This window comes from Pongo abelii, chromosome 23, assembly GCF_028885655.2.
Source record: "Pongo abelii isolate AG06213 chromosome 23, NHGRI_mPonAbe1-v2.0_pri, whole genome shotgun sequence".
NCBI classification, from domain to species: domain Eukaryota; kingdom Metazoa; phylum Chordata; class Mammalia; order Primates; family Hominidae; genus Pongo; species Pongo abelii.
Window position 1 is genome coordinate 26,070,343 of NC_085929.1, and position 15,219 is coordinate 26,085,561.

The 15,219-nt window shown below is 44.7% G+C and overlaps 1 long non-coding RNA gene and 1 gene segment (V, D, J or C); one reads left to right on the top strand and one right to left on the bottom strand.

Annotated features, from left to right (window-relative positions):
• Window positions 1–5,639: 5,639 nt before the first annotated feature.
• Window positions 5,640–8,721, top strand: LOC129052524 (uncharacterized). Its single transcript, XR_008517578.2, has 3 exons — window positions 5,640–7,299; window positions 7,555–7,761; window positions 8,175–8,721. It is a non-coding gene; the product is annotated as an uncharacterized LOC129052524 (long non-coding RNA).
• An 8-nt stretch (window positions 8,722–8,729) lies between these two features.
• On the bottom strand, window positions 8,730–11,575 carry LOC129047408 (immunoglobulin lambda variable 5-45-like). The segment is given in 3 exon segments: window positions 8,730–8,984; window positions 11,023–11,408; window positions 11,530–11,575. Coding segments are annotated over 3 exon segments (687 nt in total).
• Between the last annotated feature and the right edge of the window lie 3,644 nt (window positions 11,576–15,219).

The following is a 15,219-nucleotide window of genomic DNA, read 5'->3' on the forward strand; positions in this document are numbered from 1 at the left end:
GCTTCAAGTCATAATAGCTGTAGATGTAGACTTCTTTGTAGATGTTGACTGGGATGGAGCTATCCCTGCTACCCTGGACTCAGACATGGGCAAGGGGTCCAGGGAAAACAGAGGCATGGACCAGAATCAGAAGCAATAAGGTGAGGAGACTAGGCTCAGGTTCCTGTGAGTAGTTTGGGGTGACTGTTATAGCAAGTCACCCCATTTGCCCCAGAGTTGGTGGTTGTGTTGAAGAGTCTCTCAAGGAAGCCAGTTTCTCCCTCACTCTGACCACCTCTTGCTGATGGCCTTTCCTGTAGATTGATCAGGAATGAATCCTTCATAACTCCCAAATTTAGGAGACCAGCTAGAGTTCTATGGATGGCCCCGGAGTTTCCATTAATGAGTTTTAGATGAAAGGGAAGGATTTGGAACTCGAACTGGCTCTCCACTCACCAAGGGTGACCTAGCTATGGCCAATGCTGAGTGCCCAATTTGCCAGCAGCAGAGACCAACCCTGAGCCCTTGATATGGCACCATTCCTTGGGGTGATCAGCCAGCTATCTGGTAGAAGGTTGATTATATTGGAAATTTTCCATTATGAGAAGGGCATAGGTTTGTCCTCACTGATATAGACACTTATTCCATATATGGGTTTGCCTGTAAGACTATCATCCATGGACTCATGGAATGCCTTATTCACCGTCATGGTATTCCACACAGCATTGTTCTCATCAGGGCACTCACTTTATTACTAAAGAAGTGCAAGCAGTGGGCTCATGCTCATCAAATTCACTGGTCTTACCATATTTCCCATCATCCTGAAGCAGCTGGATTGATAGAACAGTGGAATGGCCTTTTGAAGTCATAATTACAATGTCAACTAGGTGACAATACTTTGCAGCGCTGGGGCTAAGTTCCCCAGAAGGTGTGTATGTTCTGAGTCAGCATCCAATATATGGTACTGTTTCTCTCATAGCCAGGATTCATGAGTCTAGGAATCAAGGGGTGAAAGTGGAAGTGGCACCACTCACCATCACCCCTATTGATCCACTAGCAAAATTTTTGCTTCCTGTTCCCATGACATTATGTTCTGCTGGCTTAGAGGATTTAGTTCCAGAGGAAGGAACACTGCCACTTGGAGACACATCAATGATTCCATTAAACTGGGGAAGTTAAGATCGCCACCTGGACACTTTGGCCTCCTCCTACCTTTAAGTCAACAGGCTAAGAAGGGAGTTACAGTGTTGGCTGGGGTGTTTGGGACAGACTATCAAGATGAAATCAGTTTACTACTCCATAATGGAGGTAAGGAAGAGTATGCATGGAATGCAGGAGATCCATTAGGGCATTTCTTAGTATTATCATGCCCTGTGATTAAGGTCCATGGAAAACTACAACAGCCCAATCCAGGCAGGACTACAAATGAATCAGATGCTTCAGGAATGAAGATTTGGATCACTTCACCTGGAAAAATATCCAAGACCTGCTGAGGTGCTTGCTGAAGGCAAAGGGAATACAGAATACAGAATGGGTGGTAGAAGAAAGTAATCATCAATACCAGCTATGGCCAGCTGCAGAAACGAGGAGTGTAATTGTCATGAGTATTTCCTCCTTCTTTTGTTAAAAACATGTTTGTGCATGTATACCCTTGTCCTAAGAAAATATCTTCATGTTATTTCCTTTCTCCTTTATCATGTGACATAAGATTTATTGACTTCACATCAGCGTTTAAGTATTGTTAACTTTATGTAACAGTATTTGGGTTGGGGATTGATGTGTTTCTGTTTGTATGGATAATAGTTGTATTATGTTAGGTGTAATTATGACCTTATTATTGTCTTTATTTGAAGATTATGTGTGATCTCAGAAGATATATATGGGTTGAAGTTGACAAGGGGTGGACTTGTGATGAGTAATACTGAGTGTCAACTTGATTGGATTGAAGGATAAAAAAGATTGATCCTGGGTGTGTCTGTGAGGGTGCTGCCAAAGGAGATTAGCATTTGAGTCAGTGGGTGGGAAATCCATGCCCACCCTTAATCTGGGTGAGAACAATCTAATCAGCTGACAGCATGGCTAGAAAATAAGCAGGCAGAAAAATATGAAAAGAGAGATGGGCCTAGCCTCCCAGCCTACGACTTTCTCCCATGCTTGATGCTTCCTACCCTCAAACAAGGAACTCCAAGTTCTTCAGTTTTGGAACTCGGACTGGCTCTCCTTTCTCCTTAGCCTGCAGATGGCCTATTGTGGGATGTTGTGATCATGCTATATATACACACATTCCATTAGTCTGTCCATCTAGAAAACCCTGACTAATGCACTAATTCACAGGAAGGAGAAAGAGGAAATGTTTCCTAAATTATTCTTTGTAGCCAGTGTCACCCTCATACCAAAATGAGGAAGGACATAACAAAACAAGAAAACTACAGAACAATATCCCTGATGAACATAGATGCAAAAACCCTAAACAAAATACTAGCTAACCAAATCCAACAGCTATCAAAAACATAGTCTACCATGTTCAAGTGGGTTTCATACCAGGGATGCAGGGATGGTTTAACATATGCAAGTCAATAAATGTGATATACCACATAAAGAGAATTAAAAACAAAAATCACATGATTATCTCAATGCATGCAGAAAAAGCACTTGGCAAAATCCAGCATCACTTCATGGTTAAAAGCCTTTGCAAAATTGACATAGAAGAGACATACCTTATGGTAAGAAAAGCCCACTATTTCAAACCCGTAGTCAACATTATACTGAAAGGAAAAAATTTGGAAACAATTCCCCTGAGAACTGGAACAAGACAAGAATGCCCACTTTCACCACTTCTATTCAACATAGTACTGGAAGTCTAAGCCAGAGCAATCAGACAAGAGAGACAAATCGAGGACATCCAACTTGGTAAAGAGGAAGTGAAACTGTTGCTGTTGGCAGATAATGTGATCATATACCTAGAAAACCTTAAAGACTCATCCAAAAACTCCTAGAACTGGTAAATAAATGGCCAGGCATGGTGGCTCACACCTGTAATCCCAGCACTTTGGGAGGCCAAGGCGGGCCGATCACAAAGTCAGGAGATCGAGACCATCCTGGCTAACACGGTGAAACCCCGTCTCAACTAAAAATACAAAAAATTAGACAGGCATGGTGGCAGGTGCCTGTAGTCCCAGCTACTCGGGAGGCTGAGGTGGGAGAATGGCATGAACCCAGGAGGTGGAGCTTGCAGTGGGCTGAGATTGCACCACTGCACTCTAGCCTGGGCGACAGAGCGAGACTCCATCTCAAAAAAAAAAAAAAAAAAAAAAAAAAAAAAAAAAAAAAAAGAACTGGTAAGTAAATACAGCAAAGTTTCAGGATACAGAAGTAAGGCACACAAATCAGTAGTTCTGTTATACAATAACAGTGAACAAGCTGAGAATCAAATCAACAACTCAATCCCTTTTACAAATAGCTGCAAAAAAATATACCTAGGAATATACCCAACCAAGGAGGTGAAAGACCTCTACAAGGAAAACTACAAAACACTGCTGAAAAAATCATATGTGATTTTTTCATCCTCTGCTCATGAATGGGTAGAATCAATATGTTGAAAATGATCATGGTGCCAAAAGCAATCCACAAATTCAATGCAGTTCCCACCAAAATATCACCATCATTCATTACAGAACTGGAAAAAACAATCCTAAAATTCATATGAAACCAAAAAAGACCTGCATAGCCAAAGCAAGACTAAGCAAAAGGCACAAATCTGGAGGCATCACATCACCCAACTTCAAACTATACTCTAGTATAGTTTGACTCTATAGTCACTAAAACTGCAAGGTACTGGTACAAAAGTGGGCACATAGACAGAATAGAGAATCCAGAAATGAAGCCAAATAACTGATCTTTGACAAAGCAAACAAAAACATAAAGTGGAAAAAGGACATCCTATTGAACAGATGGTGCTGGGATAATTGGCAAGCCAAATGTAGAGGAATAAATGTAGAGGAATAAAATCTTCATCTCTCACCTTATACAAAAATCAACCCAAGAAGAATCAAAGACTTAAATTTAAGGCCTGAAACTGTAAAAATTCTAGAAGATAACATAAAAAAAACGTTCTAGACATTACTTTAGACAAATACTTCATGACCAAGAACCCAAAAGCAAATGCAACAAGAACAAAGATAAATAGATGGGACTTAATTAAACTAAAAACCTTCTGCACAGCAAAAGAATCAGCAGAGCTAACAGACAGCACACCGAGTGGAAGCAAATCTTCACAATCTATACATCCAACAAATGACTAATGTCTATAGTCTACAAAGAACTCAAACAAATTATGAAAAAAAGCAGTCCCATCAAAAGATGGACTAACGACATGAATAAACAATTTTCAAAAGAAGATATACAAATGGACAAAAGACATATAGAAAAATGTTTGACATTGCTAATGATCAGGGAAATGCAAATCAAAACCACAATGTGATACCACCTTACTACCACAAAAATGGCCATAATCAAAAAATAAAAATAATAATAGATGTTGGCATGGATGTGGTGAAAACAAAACACTTTTACACTGGTGGTGGGGAGGTAAACTAGTACAGTCACTACAGAAAACAGTGTGGAGATTCCTCAAGGAAATAATAATAGATGTACCCTTTGATCCAGCAATCTCACGACTAGGTACCTACCCAGAGAAAAAGAAGTCATTATACAAAAAAGATACTTGCACACGCATGTTTATAGCAGCACAATTGTAAAAGCATGGAACCAGCCCAACCGCCCATAAATCAACAGGTGGATAAAGCAAATGTGATGTATACATACACATACCATGGAATATTACCCAGCCATAAAAGGAACAAAATAATGGCATTCACAGCGACCTGGATGGAACTGGATGCTGTTATTCTAAGTGCGGTAACTCAGGAATGGAAAACAAAACATTGTATATTCTCACTTATCAGTGGGAGATAAGCTATGAGAACACAAAGGCGTAACAATGATACAATGGACTTTGGGGACTCAGGAGAAAGGGTAGGGGGGGTGTGAGGGATAAAAGACTACTCATTGGGTACTGTGTACACTGTTTGGGTGATGAGTGCACCAAAATCTCAGAAATCACCACTAAAGAACTTTTTTATGTAACAAAGCAACACTTGTCCCCCAAAAACCTATTAAAATAAAAAAATTGAAAAATAATCAAAAAGAGAAAAATCACTAAAACCCTTAAAAACCCAAATAAATCAGTAAATAAATAAATATATAAATAAATGAAAGATGAGAACCTCTTCCACTATAGAGAGAATCAGAAGCAAGAGATGAAGAAGCAAGAATCCTGACAAGCCATCACAGACTGTCCTGTCACCTTAGATGAACATTGCCCCTAAAGTTTGACTTGGATGCACAATAAATTCAAACTTTAAAATAAATACATAAATAAAATCAGAAAAAAATGGCCTAAGGACCTTCAAAGATAGTAATGAGCCCTCTACGAGATGGGTACAATGCAGCAACAACAGCGAGAATCTCAAAAGAAGTGTGCAGACTGAAAGAAGCCTGAACAAATGGGAAGATAACGTTTGATAACACTGATACATTCCAGAAAAGAGAAACCAAACAGTAGTGACAGAGGCAGATCTGCAACTTCCAAGGAGGGTGGTGGGGGAGGGAGTGAGGTGACAAGGGTCATGAGGAGCTATTGGGGTTGGTCACAAGTTGTATGTTGTATAGCTCCCGGTGGTGGTGATGTTTTCGAGAATCCAGAGAAATGCCAAGAATTGTCTAATTCCCTATTGTAAATATGGGTGGCTTATTATATGTGCATTATTCCTACATGAAAGGAGTTTTATTAAAAAAAGAATAGGCTGGAGAGAAAGGAAGCACAGGGATTCACACTGAGGAGCAGGGGGAGGAAGACACCACTCTGGAAACTCCTGGAAATGGGAAAAGGAGGATGATGGTGACACAGGTTCCCCATCAGAGGTGGGTCTGTGACGACACAGCTGGACCTGCCACCTCAGCCCAGGACTTCAGTGCAGAGACCCTGTGTCCCAAGCTGCAGGGAGCAGGATGTTCTGTTTCCTGGATGTCCTGTTCCTGACTCTGAGGATGAAGGGGAGGAGGAGCCTCCATTCTCAGACAGGGCCCTGGATGCCCCTGGACCCATGAAGGAAGCTACAGCAGCAGAAGCCACAGGCCAGTCCTGAGCAGAAGCTGCTGCGGCTCACCCTCCTGGCAGAGGGGGAAGGGGGTTCTTGTGTCACTTCCCCATCGGCCTGGAGCATTGTGGGACCACTCAGGCTGTTATCCCATGCTGCACAGTAATAATCAGCCTCATCCTTGGACCGGAGCCCACTGATGGCCAGGGAGGCTGAGGTGCCAGACTTGGAGCCAGAGAATCGGTCAGGGACCCCTGAGGGCCGCTGATTATTATCATAGATGAGGTGTTTGGGGGCCATTCCTGGGAACTGCTGGTACCAGTATACATAATTACTTCCGATGTTGGAGCTGCTTCCAGAACAAGAGATGGTGACCCTCTGCCCGGGGGTCCCAGACGCTGAGGGTGGCTGAATCAGCACAGACTGGGCCCAGGACCCTGGAAGTGAGAGAGACACAGACATGGTGATTGACAAGAGACAAAAGGAGACAAGAGGAGAAAGCAGGGCCCCATGGGCTTCCCAGGGCCCCTCTCTTGGTCCCCATCCTGTCACCTGCACAGTGAGTGAGGAGGGTGAGGTGGAGAGGGAAGCCGGCCATGCTGGAGATTGTCCTGAGTCCTGTCTTCTCTACCCACAGCTGAAGCTGAGCTTCCCCCAGATCTCTCCCTCTCTTCATACTCTCTGAGAGGGGGAGAGTCCATCCATGCAAATCAGACTCCCGGTTTGTGACCCCACCCTGAGCCCTGGGTCAGGCTCCTTGGCTTGAGTATGTCAGGGGGTGGCAGGGGTGGAGCTTGGTGGTCCCAGGGGGTGGGGAGGACACAGGACACAGCTGTCAGCCCTGAGCAGAGGACATCAGGCAGGGCAGGTGCCTGGTTCTGCTCTGATTAACCCCAGTCTTCTCAGAAATGGTCCCCAAGCGCCCCCTAGTGTCCAGACTAAGGCAAACCGTTCTATGATCAGGTGACCAGAGCCTCTGAGATTCACCGCTGCCTCCGCCCCGCCCCGGTTTCTGGCCACTGCCCCCACTCTCAAGTCCCGGCCCAGTAAGGTGGCACCTGTGTCTCCCTCCTGTGACCTCAGGGCAGTCTTCACGCTCTACTGGACTCCTCAGGAGTGAAACTGTCCATGGCTCTTTGGCTGTACATTGTAGAGGATTCAGGTGATGTCTACACAAAGTCCTTTTATTTCAGGATCAAGCCCAGAGCGGGGACCGGCCCCATGGACTCACTTCCCACCAGTGTTTGACACCGGGTCCTCTCCTCTCATGTGGCTCCTTCCTGGTGGCCAGGGCTCCACTTCCTCTGTGGATCCTGCTGCGCTGAGGAGAAAGGGAGCTCTTCCCTCTGGGATGTCCTGGGGAGGAATTCCCAGAGGGTGTTTCTGGTAAATCGTTGTTCTCCCTCTACTTCCCCAGATTTGCAGTCATAGTCATCTGGATACTGTGACCAGGGATCTTGCCTAGGAGTCTGTCCTCCAAGCACTGAATGCCAGTCTGTGGGGGATCTTGGCAAATGTCTTTGGAGGGTCTCACTTATGAGCAAAAAGAGCAAAGATGCTCAGTCTTTGAAGATGGGAAGAATTAAAATTTTAACTTGGTTTGACAACCAGAGTCTGTCCTCAGGTGAGCCTGATATGTGATAGCTCTTAGCATCGAGCACCCCAACTAGGATTTCCAGGGAAATATTATGGTTCAAATTCAGTAGTGAGTGTTGTGGGGGTGGCTTGAAGATGATGGAAATTATTCATCTTTGATCTGTAATGACATCTAGAATCTAATAAACTAAAAACAATAAGCTTAAGAAAAAAGATAATTCTGTTAATCAAAATGAAAAATGAAATAATGTCTATGACTTCATGAGTTCTGGCATGATACACCCTGGGCTCTTAACAAATATTTGTTTGGGGTATTTTACGGGGATGGAGGAAAACAGCTGGATGGTTATGTTGATATTTATATACTGTTGAATGTATCATCAGGCAGTTGCAATACAATGAGATTATGTATGTATTTATTTATTTATTTTTTTGATCCAGAGTCTTGATCTGTTGCCCAGGCTGGAGTGCAGTGGCACCATCTTGGCTAAATGCAACCTCCACCTCCCAGGTTCAAGCAATTCTCCTGCCTCAGCCCTCCAAGTAGCTGGAAATACCAACGCGCGCCACCATGCCCAGCTAATTTTTGCATTTTTTTAGTAGAGACGGGGTTTCACCATGTTGGCCAGGCTGGTCTCCAACTCCTGATCTTGTGATCGGCCCACCTCGGACTCCCAAAGTGCTGGGATTACAGGCGTGAGCCACGGCGCCTGGCCACAATGAGATTTTAAATGCTCCATTTAAACAACCAAATAGTGAGATTTATTGCAGGCATTTAAATAAAACCAATCCGTATATGTAACTGAAATAAAATGGATGCTGTGTTTTGGGATTGCATTTCAAGTGTGTCAGTGTTTTAAATGTTCCTTTTAGTGTAAGCCATGTTCCTTTACATAATTTTCATAGTTTTTATAAAAAGTTTATTGTGTTTATATAACACATCAGGCATATTGTTTTATCTATTTCCAAGTAGAAATAAACTATTAGAGCTGGGTTTCACTTCCTGTTTCTTCTCATTGCTTTTTCTTTGATGATGCTTAGATGTTCACAGTGAATTTTGTTTTCCTTTCCTCCCACGTTAATGAACAAGGGGTTATCGAGGCTGAGCAGAGTCTCACGTACAGGACAAGGCTGCCCATGGCCCCCTCCCTGCCCACGGATGCGCTTCCTGGTGGATGCCCCATCAGCTCTTAGGCTGAGGGCACAGAGAGGAGCGGATCCACAGCTAAGGAACCTGGACACCCAGAGGATCTGGAAGGAAGGGGCAACAGTTGCGACAGTGAGCTCTGGACAGAAGACACTGACTGTGGATTTTTTATGTGATTCTCCTCAGGGACCCTCACAGACAAACCAAACCCCAGTCTCTACGTGTCTTCGCAGTGCCGGTCCTTCCAGGTCCTCTTTTATCACTGCCCTACGCCCCAGGCCTCCTCCTCCTATGAGTCACAATGGACAGTCTCCTCTTCAGGCTGCACCCTCCTTACCACATCTGACCCCACACCCATCTCCTCATTCCTCATAAACCATCCCCTGCTCACTTCCATTAGCATTTTTACATCATTCTAGGATCACAGCCTCCCAAGGATGTCTCTGCAGGATATCCATGTTGCAGAGAGCTCAGACCTTTGACAGGACCACTGTGCCTGGGCCACCTAAGGCTGAGCATCTCTCTTGCTTCTCTTCTACACCAGCTCTAGGCCAAGCCAGATCCAGACCTCTCAGAATGCTGAGCCCACGTTTTCTTAAGCGTCAGACTTCCTCTCTCACATATGGGTCTTGGGTTACACAGGCTGGATTCTCCTTTCTTGTCATCTTTCCCACAGTTTCAGAGCTCAGGAAATGGTCAGCACACCTGCACCAAAACGAGAGGACACCTGTGGCACCAGGCCAAATGCTCCTGGACTTCTGGGTCACACTGGCTGGATTCTTTCTTGTCATCCCCACCTCATCCACACCCACCATGTGTGGGCAGCTCCTTTTGCTTCTAGAAACAAGTTGATTCTGTTTCCATTGGGGAGACCAGTAAGAAAAGGAGTTATTGTCACTGAACCCTTGCTCTGCCTTAAGTAACACAAGTGACAGCAGAAGTCTTGGCATGAACTGGTGTTGGTCACAGGCAGGGATAAAGGAGGGATGGGGCAGAGAGGATGAGTGGGGAAGATCTTTCTCTCATTTCCACATGGAACAGGAACCCTTGGTAACATAAAGTCAGGATGCAGCTGTGTGACAGTGATAACCAGCCAGTCCTCAGGCTGGAGCGCAGAAGTTGTCCAGGAGGCTGTGGGAATAAACCCAGAGCAGGAGAATCAGGCTTGGACCCATGAGGGACAATCACTGATGTCCTAAGTCACAAAATTAGGGGCTCTTTCTGGGAGGGAATGCCCAATGTTTCTGCTGCTCCCCATGCAGAAAAAGGTGACATTTAGATGGGGGCCTTCTCAAGAGTTTCCTGGGGAGGAGTCACTTGAAGCAAACCGTATCTGTACCCAGATGTTCCACAGACTCACCACTAGAACCTGACTCAGTGAGAACCTCCAATGGTGTAATAGAGAAGAAGAGAACACAGGCCCTGAGGGATCAGGAAACCCACCCTCAGCAGTCCCCATGATCCTGAGTGGGATGAGCTGCAGGAAAGTCAAATCCATGGGACCTACTTCCCACGTGGACAAGGAGCAGCCTCAGCCTTGTCTCAGCCATGGTGGAGCCTCCCCTTGACTCTCCTCTCATGTCCTACATAGAGGTTTACTGGCCTCAGGCCCCCAGTTACCCTCAGACCTAACCCCATCTCCTGACATTGCCACTGAAATGCAGGTTCCCAGGACTGAGCCAGGTCAGCACTACATCTGGAACTCCGTGACCTGCGTCCTCATGCAGCATTTCGTATTTGAGTGCCTTGTTCCTGGGACACAGTGAGCCTCAGACAGCCCTGAGCACAGACTACTGGGGATGGAAGGGGAGGTCTCTGCTTGTTCGCTGGAAGAGCAGAGTCCATGCTGCAGGGGACTGTTCACCTGCTACGATGTCCCCAGGCTCTGACCGTGATGTGAGCTAGGAAAGGCTCATTTTGCTTCTTTCAAGAACAAAAGTCCAGCTCCACAGGCACTGGTGTTAGCACATATGGACAAGCAGCCAACACTTCAGGGTCATCAGGTGCTTTGGTTTTGTTTTGTTTTACTGAGACTTCAGAAGAATGGATGGGAAATTGAGAGAAGAGCCTTTTACAACTAGAAAGTACTTCCAAATGTAGTTTGTGCCCAGGCCAGTTATTTTAAAATTTAAAAATTGTTACAGAGCAAGACCCAGAGCGGGGTGAGGTTTTTGTCCCAGTTCCCCATCTGTGTGTGTCACTGTGAGAAGCGCTGCTGTGCCAAATCATACAGTAATAGCCAGCCTCATCCTCAGACTGGAGCCCAGAGATGAGTAAAAGGCCTGCATTGGCCGAAGCATCTTTGGATCCAGAGAAGCGGCTGGGGACTCCAGAGCCCTGGTGCTTATCTGAGTCTGATTTGTACCTCAGGAGATACCGGGGAGGACTCCCTGGCTTCTGCTGGTACCAGTATATCCTGTAGGTACCAACATTGATGTCACTGCGCAAGGTGCAGGTGAGACTGGCTGATGCTCCAGGAGATGCAGAGAGGGAGGCCGGCTGAGTCAGCATAGACTGGGAGAGGGAACCTGCAAACACACACATTAATGGGTGCTAAGGCAGAAACCAGGGTAGTTTTTCAGGGATCTTTGCCAGAAGAGTCAGAATGAGACTAGGTGGCTGACCTTGGTCTCTGAAATCTATTCCTACCTGTGCAGTGAGAGAGGAACAGGAGGAGGAGAGGAGTCCAGGCCATGGTGGACACAGCCTCTTACCCCGCAGTGGGACTGGACTGCCCCAGGCCTCCTTTTCTTCCCACCCTCTGCAGAGGAGTGGCTGCTCATGCAAATGTGCTTCCACCCAGGGACTGCCCAGCCCCTCCTTGAGACCTGGGGATGCAGCTCAGCTCACTCTGAAGGCTGAGCAGGAGGAAGGTTTGCTTTTCTTTTTGCAAGGCCCTGGAAGGAAGCACCGGTTGAGACCATACACAGGTCACTGCTCAGGGAACTCTGCCAGGCCAGAGGGGACACAGTTGCCAAGTCCCCATCAGTGAACATAGGACCCAGCCCCCAGGCCTGGATTTCTTGGAGTGTATGGTCCTTACTGAGTAGCTGTGTAGGAACCACAGGGCAACCCCACAATATCTGATGCTGGTCCCAGGACACACACTTTCCCAAACCTCAGAGACTTAAGAACCCAGCTGGTCTCTGTAGCTCTTTAGTCACTGTCTGTATTCACATATCCATGGTCTGATTCCCAGACACTGCTTCTATCATGCTATGCATTATTACTATGATTTCTCACTCCCAGAAGTAGTCTTGGTCTGTGGGATGTGCAGACCTGTACATACATAACTTTTATAGGTGTCAGCACCCCAACAGGGCATTTTAGAAAAATCTATTTGCCCACATATGTCATCAGAGTGGGCATCATGGAAGGGGTCAGCTGAGGAGCTGGGTTGAAGGGCAGCTAGAGGCTGTTCAAAAAGATGGTGAATAATGAAAAATTTCCAGGAAAAATAAAGGATCAATGACATGTTAAAGGCAGCAATTCCTTTGGGAGGCCAAGGCGGGCAGATCACGAGGTCAGTAGATCAAGACCATCCTGGCTAACGCGGTGAAACCCCATCTCTACTAAAAATACAAAATATTAGCTGGGCATGGTGGCAGGCACCTGTAGACCCAGCTACTTGGGAGGCTGACACAAGAGAATGACATGAACCTAGGAACCCGGGAGGTGGAGCTTGCAGTGAGCCGAGATTGGGCCACTGCACCCAGCCGGGGCGACAAACGAGACTCCATCTAAAAAAAAAAAAAAAAGGCAGCAATGCAACAAAAGTTATGGTTACAATGGTTTCATATGTTTTAAAGCGATTTGACTCAATTTTGTGATACAGGAAAACTAATAGATTTGCTAGACTTACCTTTACCAGTGAACAATGTGACATATTTCACTATTTTATGAAATTAGCCATTATCTCCCTAAGTAAAACGTCATTTTCTGCATAGTTGCATCATATTTTTTGGTCAAGAATTTGTTCTAGCTGTTATACAAATTGTATTGTGATATTACTACCTGTATTTTTTTTACTAGGTGTTTTCAGTTTATTAGAAAGATCAGTATGTATTTTACCTGCAAAGTTCTCTTGCAAATGAGTTGGATGTCTGAGGAGACAAAGGCAGAGACCACCACTTCTCAGTGTAGCCACAACTACTCTTGTGGTCACTGTGCAAATGGCCCCTGAATTTCTAGACTCACAAGGTGCTTTAGTGAAAAATCTAGAATCAGGATCACTCACTTTTCTCAGACACTCTCTCCTCAAGGCATTCAGAGATCCCTCTCATTCAGATGGGACAGGCAGGGCACTCCCTGGTGTAAGCCCCTTAAGTAACTCCTCATTGTTATTACAAAACCTGAACCCTGAGGCCTCAGCAGCATGTCCTTCACATTGTGGCCCAGAACACCCCCACAGCCCAACTCACAGCCCCTGCCCTTGCTTTTAGGGCTCCAGGCTCACTCACTTCTCTGTCCTGGGAAACCCTGAGCTCCTGTGTTTTCCATGTTCTCCACACCAGCTTCTCCTTTGCCTGTTGGGAGAAGATGGGCTTCTACTTGAAGTCGAAGTGTAAGCTTACATTTTGTCCACATTGTACACCTGTTAAAAGCAGAACATAAACATCTCATCACAAACAAGGACATTTTCACTGGCTAGCATGGAAACTTTTGAGTCATACAAATATACGGATAATTTTCTGATGAATTGTTTACACCAATCAGCCAACTTTGACTGTCATCAATATGGTTCATCTTGTTTAATTTTTCAACCCATTTTACCCATCAACTTACTCCCTTGCTAGGTGATTTTTAGAACAGATCAATGAAGCAGTATTATATCATCGGTACATAAATTAACAAATATATGCATCTGAAGTGTTCCATAATTCTTGTGCATTAAAGCAACAGATTCCAAGGACTCTCACATTAATAGATTTGTCTTTTAATCATTCGTGTTTAACATTAATTTATTGTAATAAGTGGGAGACTGGAGGAAGTACAATGAATGCTACGATTTGCAGACGCAGAACTCACAGCATTGCATATTGGATTAGAAAAAAGTCCAGATGGGCACCTATATTCATAATTATTTAATGGCTTTACCCAGCCCTCCTAGTGCAGAAATATCTCTTCTGTGGACACAGAGCTCACAAACCCATCCTTCTTCCTTCAAGAATTTCTCCATCAAAGTCTGTTATGGGACTTGGGACTGATGAGTTTAATGTTTCAATTGCACTGATCATATGGCTTATTGGAAGCTCTAGAATTAATATTTTGTTGAAGGATAGGTAATGTAAAGCTTCTTAGTTATATAAATATTGCCAGAAATTTTCCCAACTCACCCATATTCTGCAGTTTATTTGCTCTTGAGAGATTTTGCCCCCAAAATTTGCTTCATCATCAACTTGCTTCCTGTGGTTTTTTTAAGCAGGACTAGGAAAGCCCATCACCTTCTCTCCACTTTCTCCACATGAACCCATGGGATCCAGCATATATGGATCCATAGGAATCAGACCATAAATGAGTGAACAGAGGCCGTGATTGGGAGCTGCAGAGACCAGCTGGGCTCTCAAGTCTCTGGGCCATGGGGAGGTATGTGTGATACATTTGTATTTTCATATCCATATCCTTCTCCTGCTAACCAAATCCAAAGGCAAAACTTCATACTTAATATCTTGTATTGAATGAACTTGGAATCTCAAACACAAAATATCCAGAATTTTTAAAAAAATTATTAACTTGACTTCAGATCTGTACCTCTTTTTGGGATTCCAATGTAGGTGAACTCACATATTTATCAAACATGTATTAAGTCTGTCCTTAGTGCCAGGCAGTGTTCTGGGCAATGGAAAGACAGAAAACAACAACAACAATAAACAGTCTCATGGAAGTTGGATCTCAGCAGGGGAAACCCAGTGAATAGTCACTAACTGTAAAGAAACATCTTCATGTGGCTGACCCCACCTTTACAAGTTCATCACTCTAGGGATCTGAAGCCCATTGCTGACAGCTGAGAGACATGCATTTCTATAATTCTGAAGAATGGATTGACTTGTTCTTAAATTGATGATGCTATTTGAATACATGTGTTAAATATAATCCTGCTTCAACAGAATGAGGTCAATCTCCTTGGCCTCACAAATGGCTGGGTTCCTACTGTAGGGCAGAAATAAAACAGAACATTCTCATGATGCAGAAGAATTGCTAAGGGGAACCAGATAACTGAGTATGAGGAGGAAACTTCATTATCAGATAATCTCCCTACTGCTCTGTTTCTGATGGAGACAGAGCAGGAGAGACACCACAGGCCTGGAAGCCTGCCCTGAGAAGGAGGCAGGGATGAAA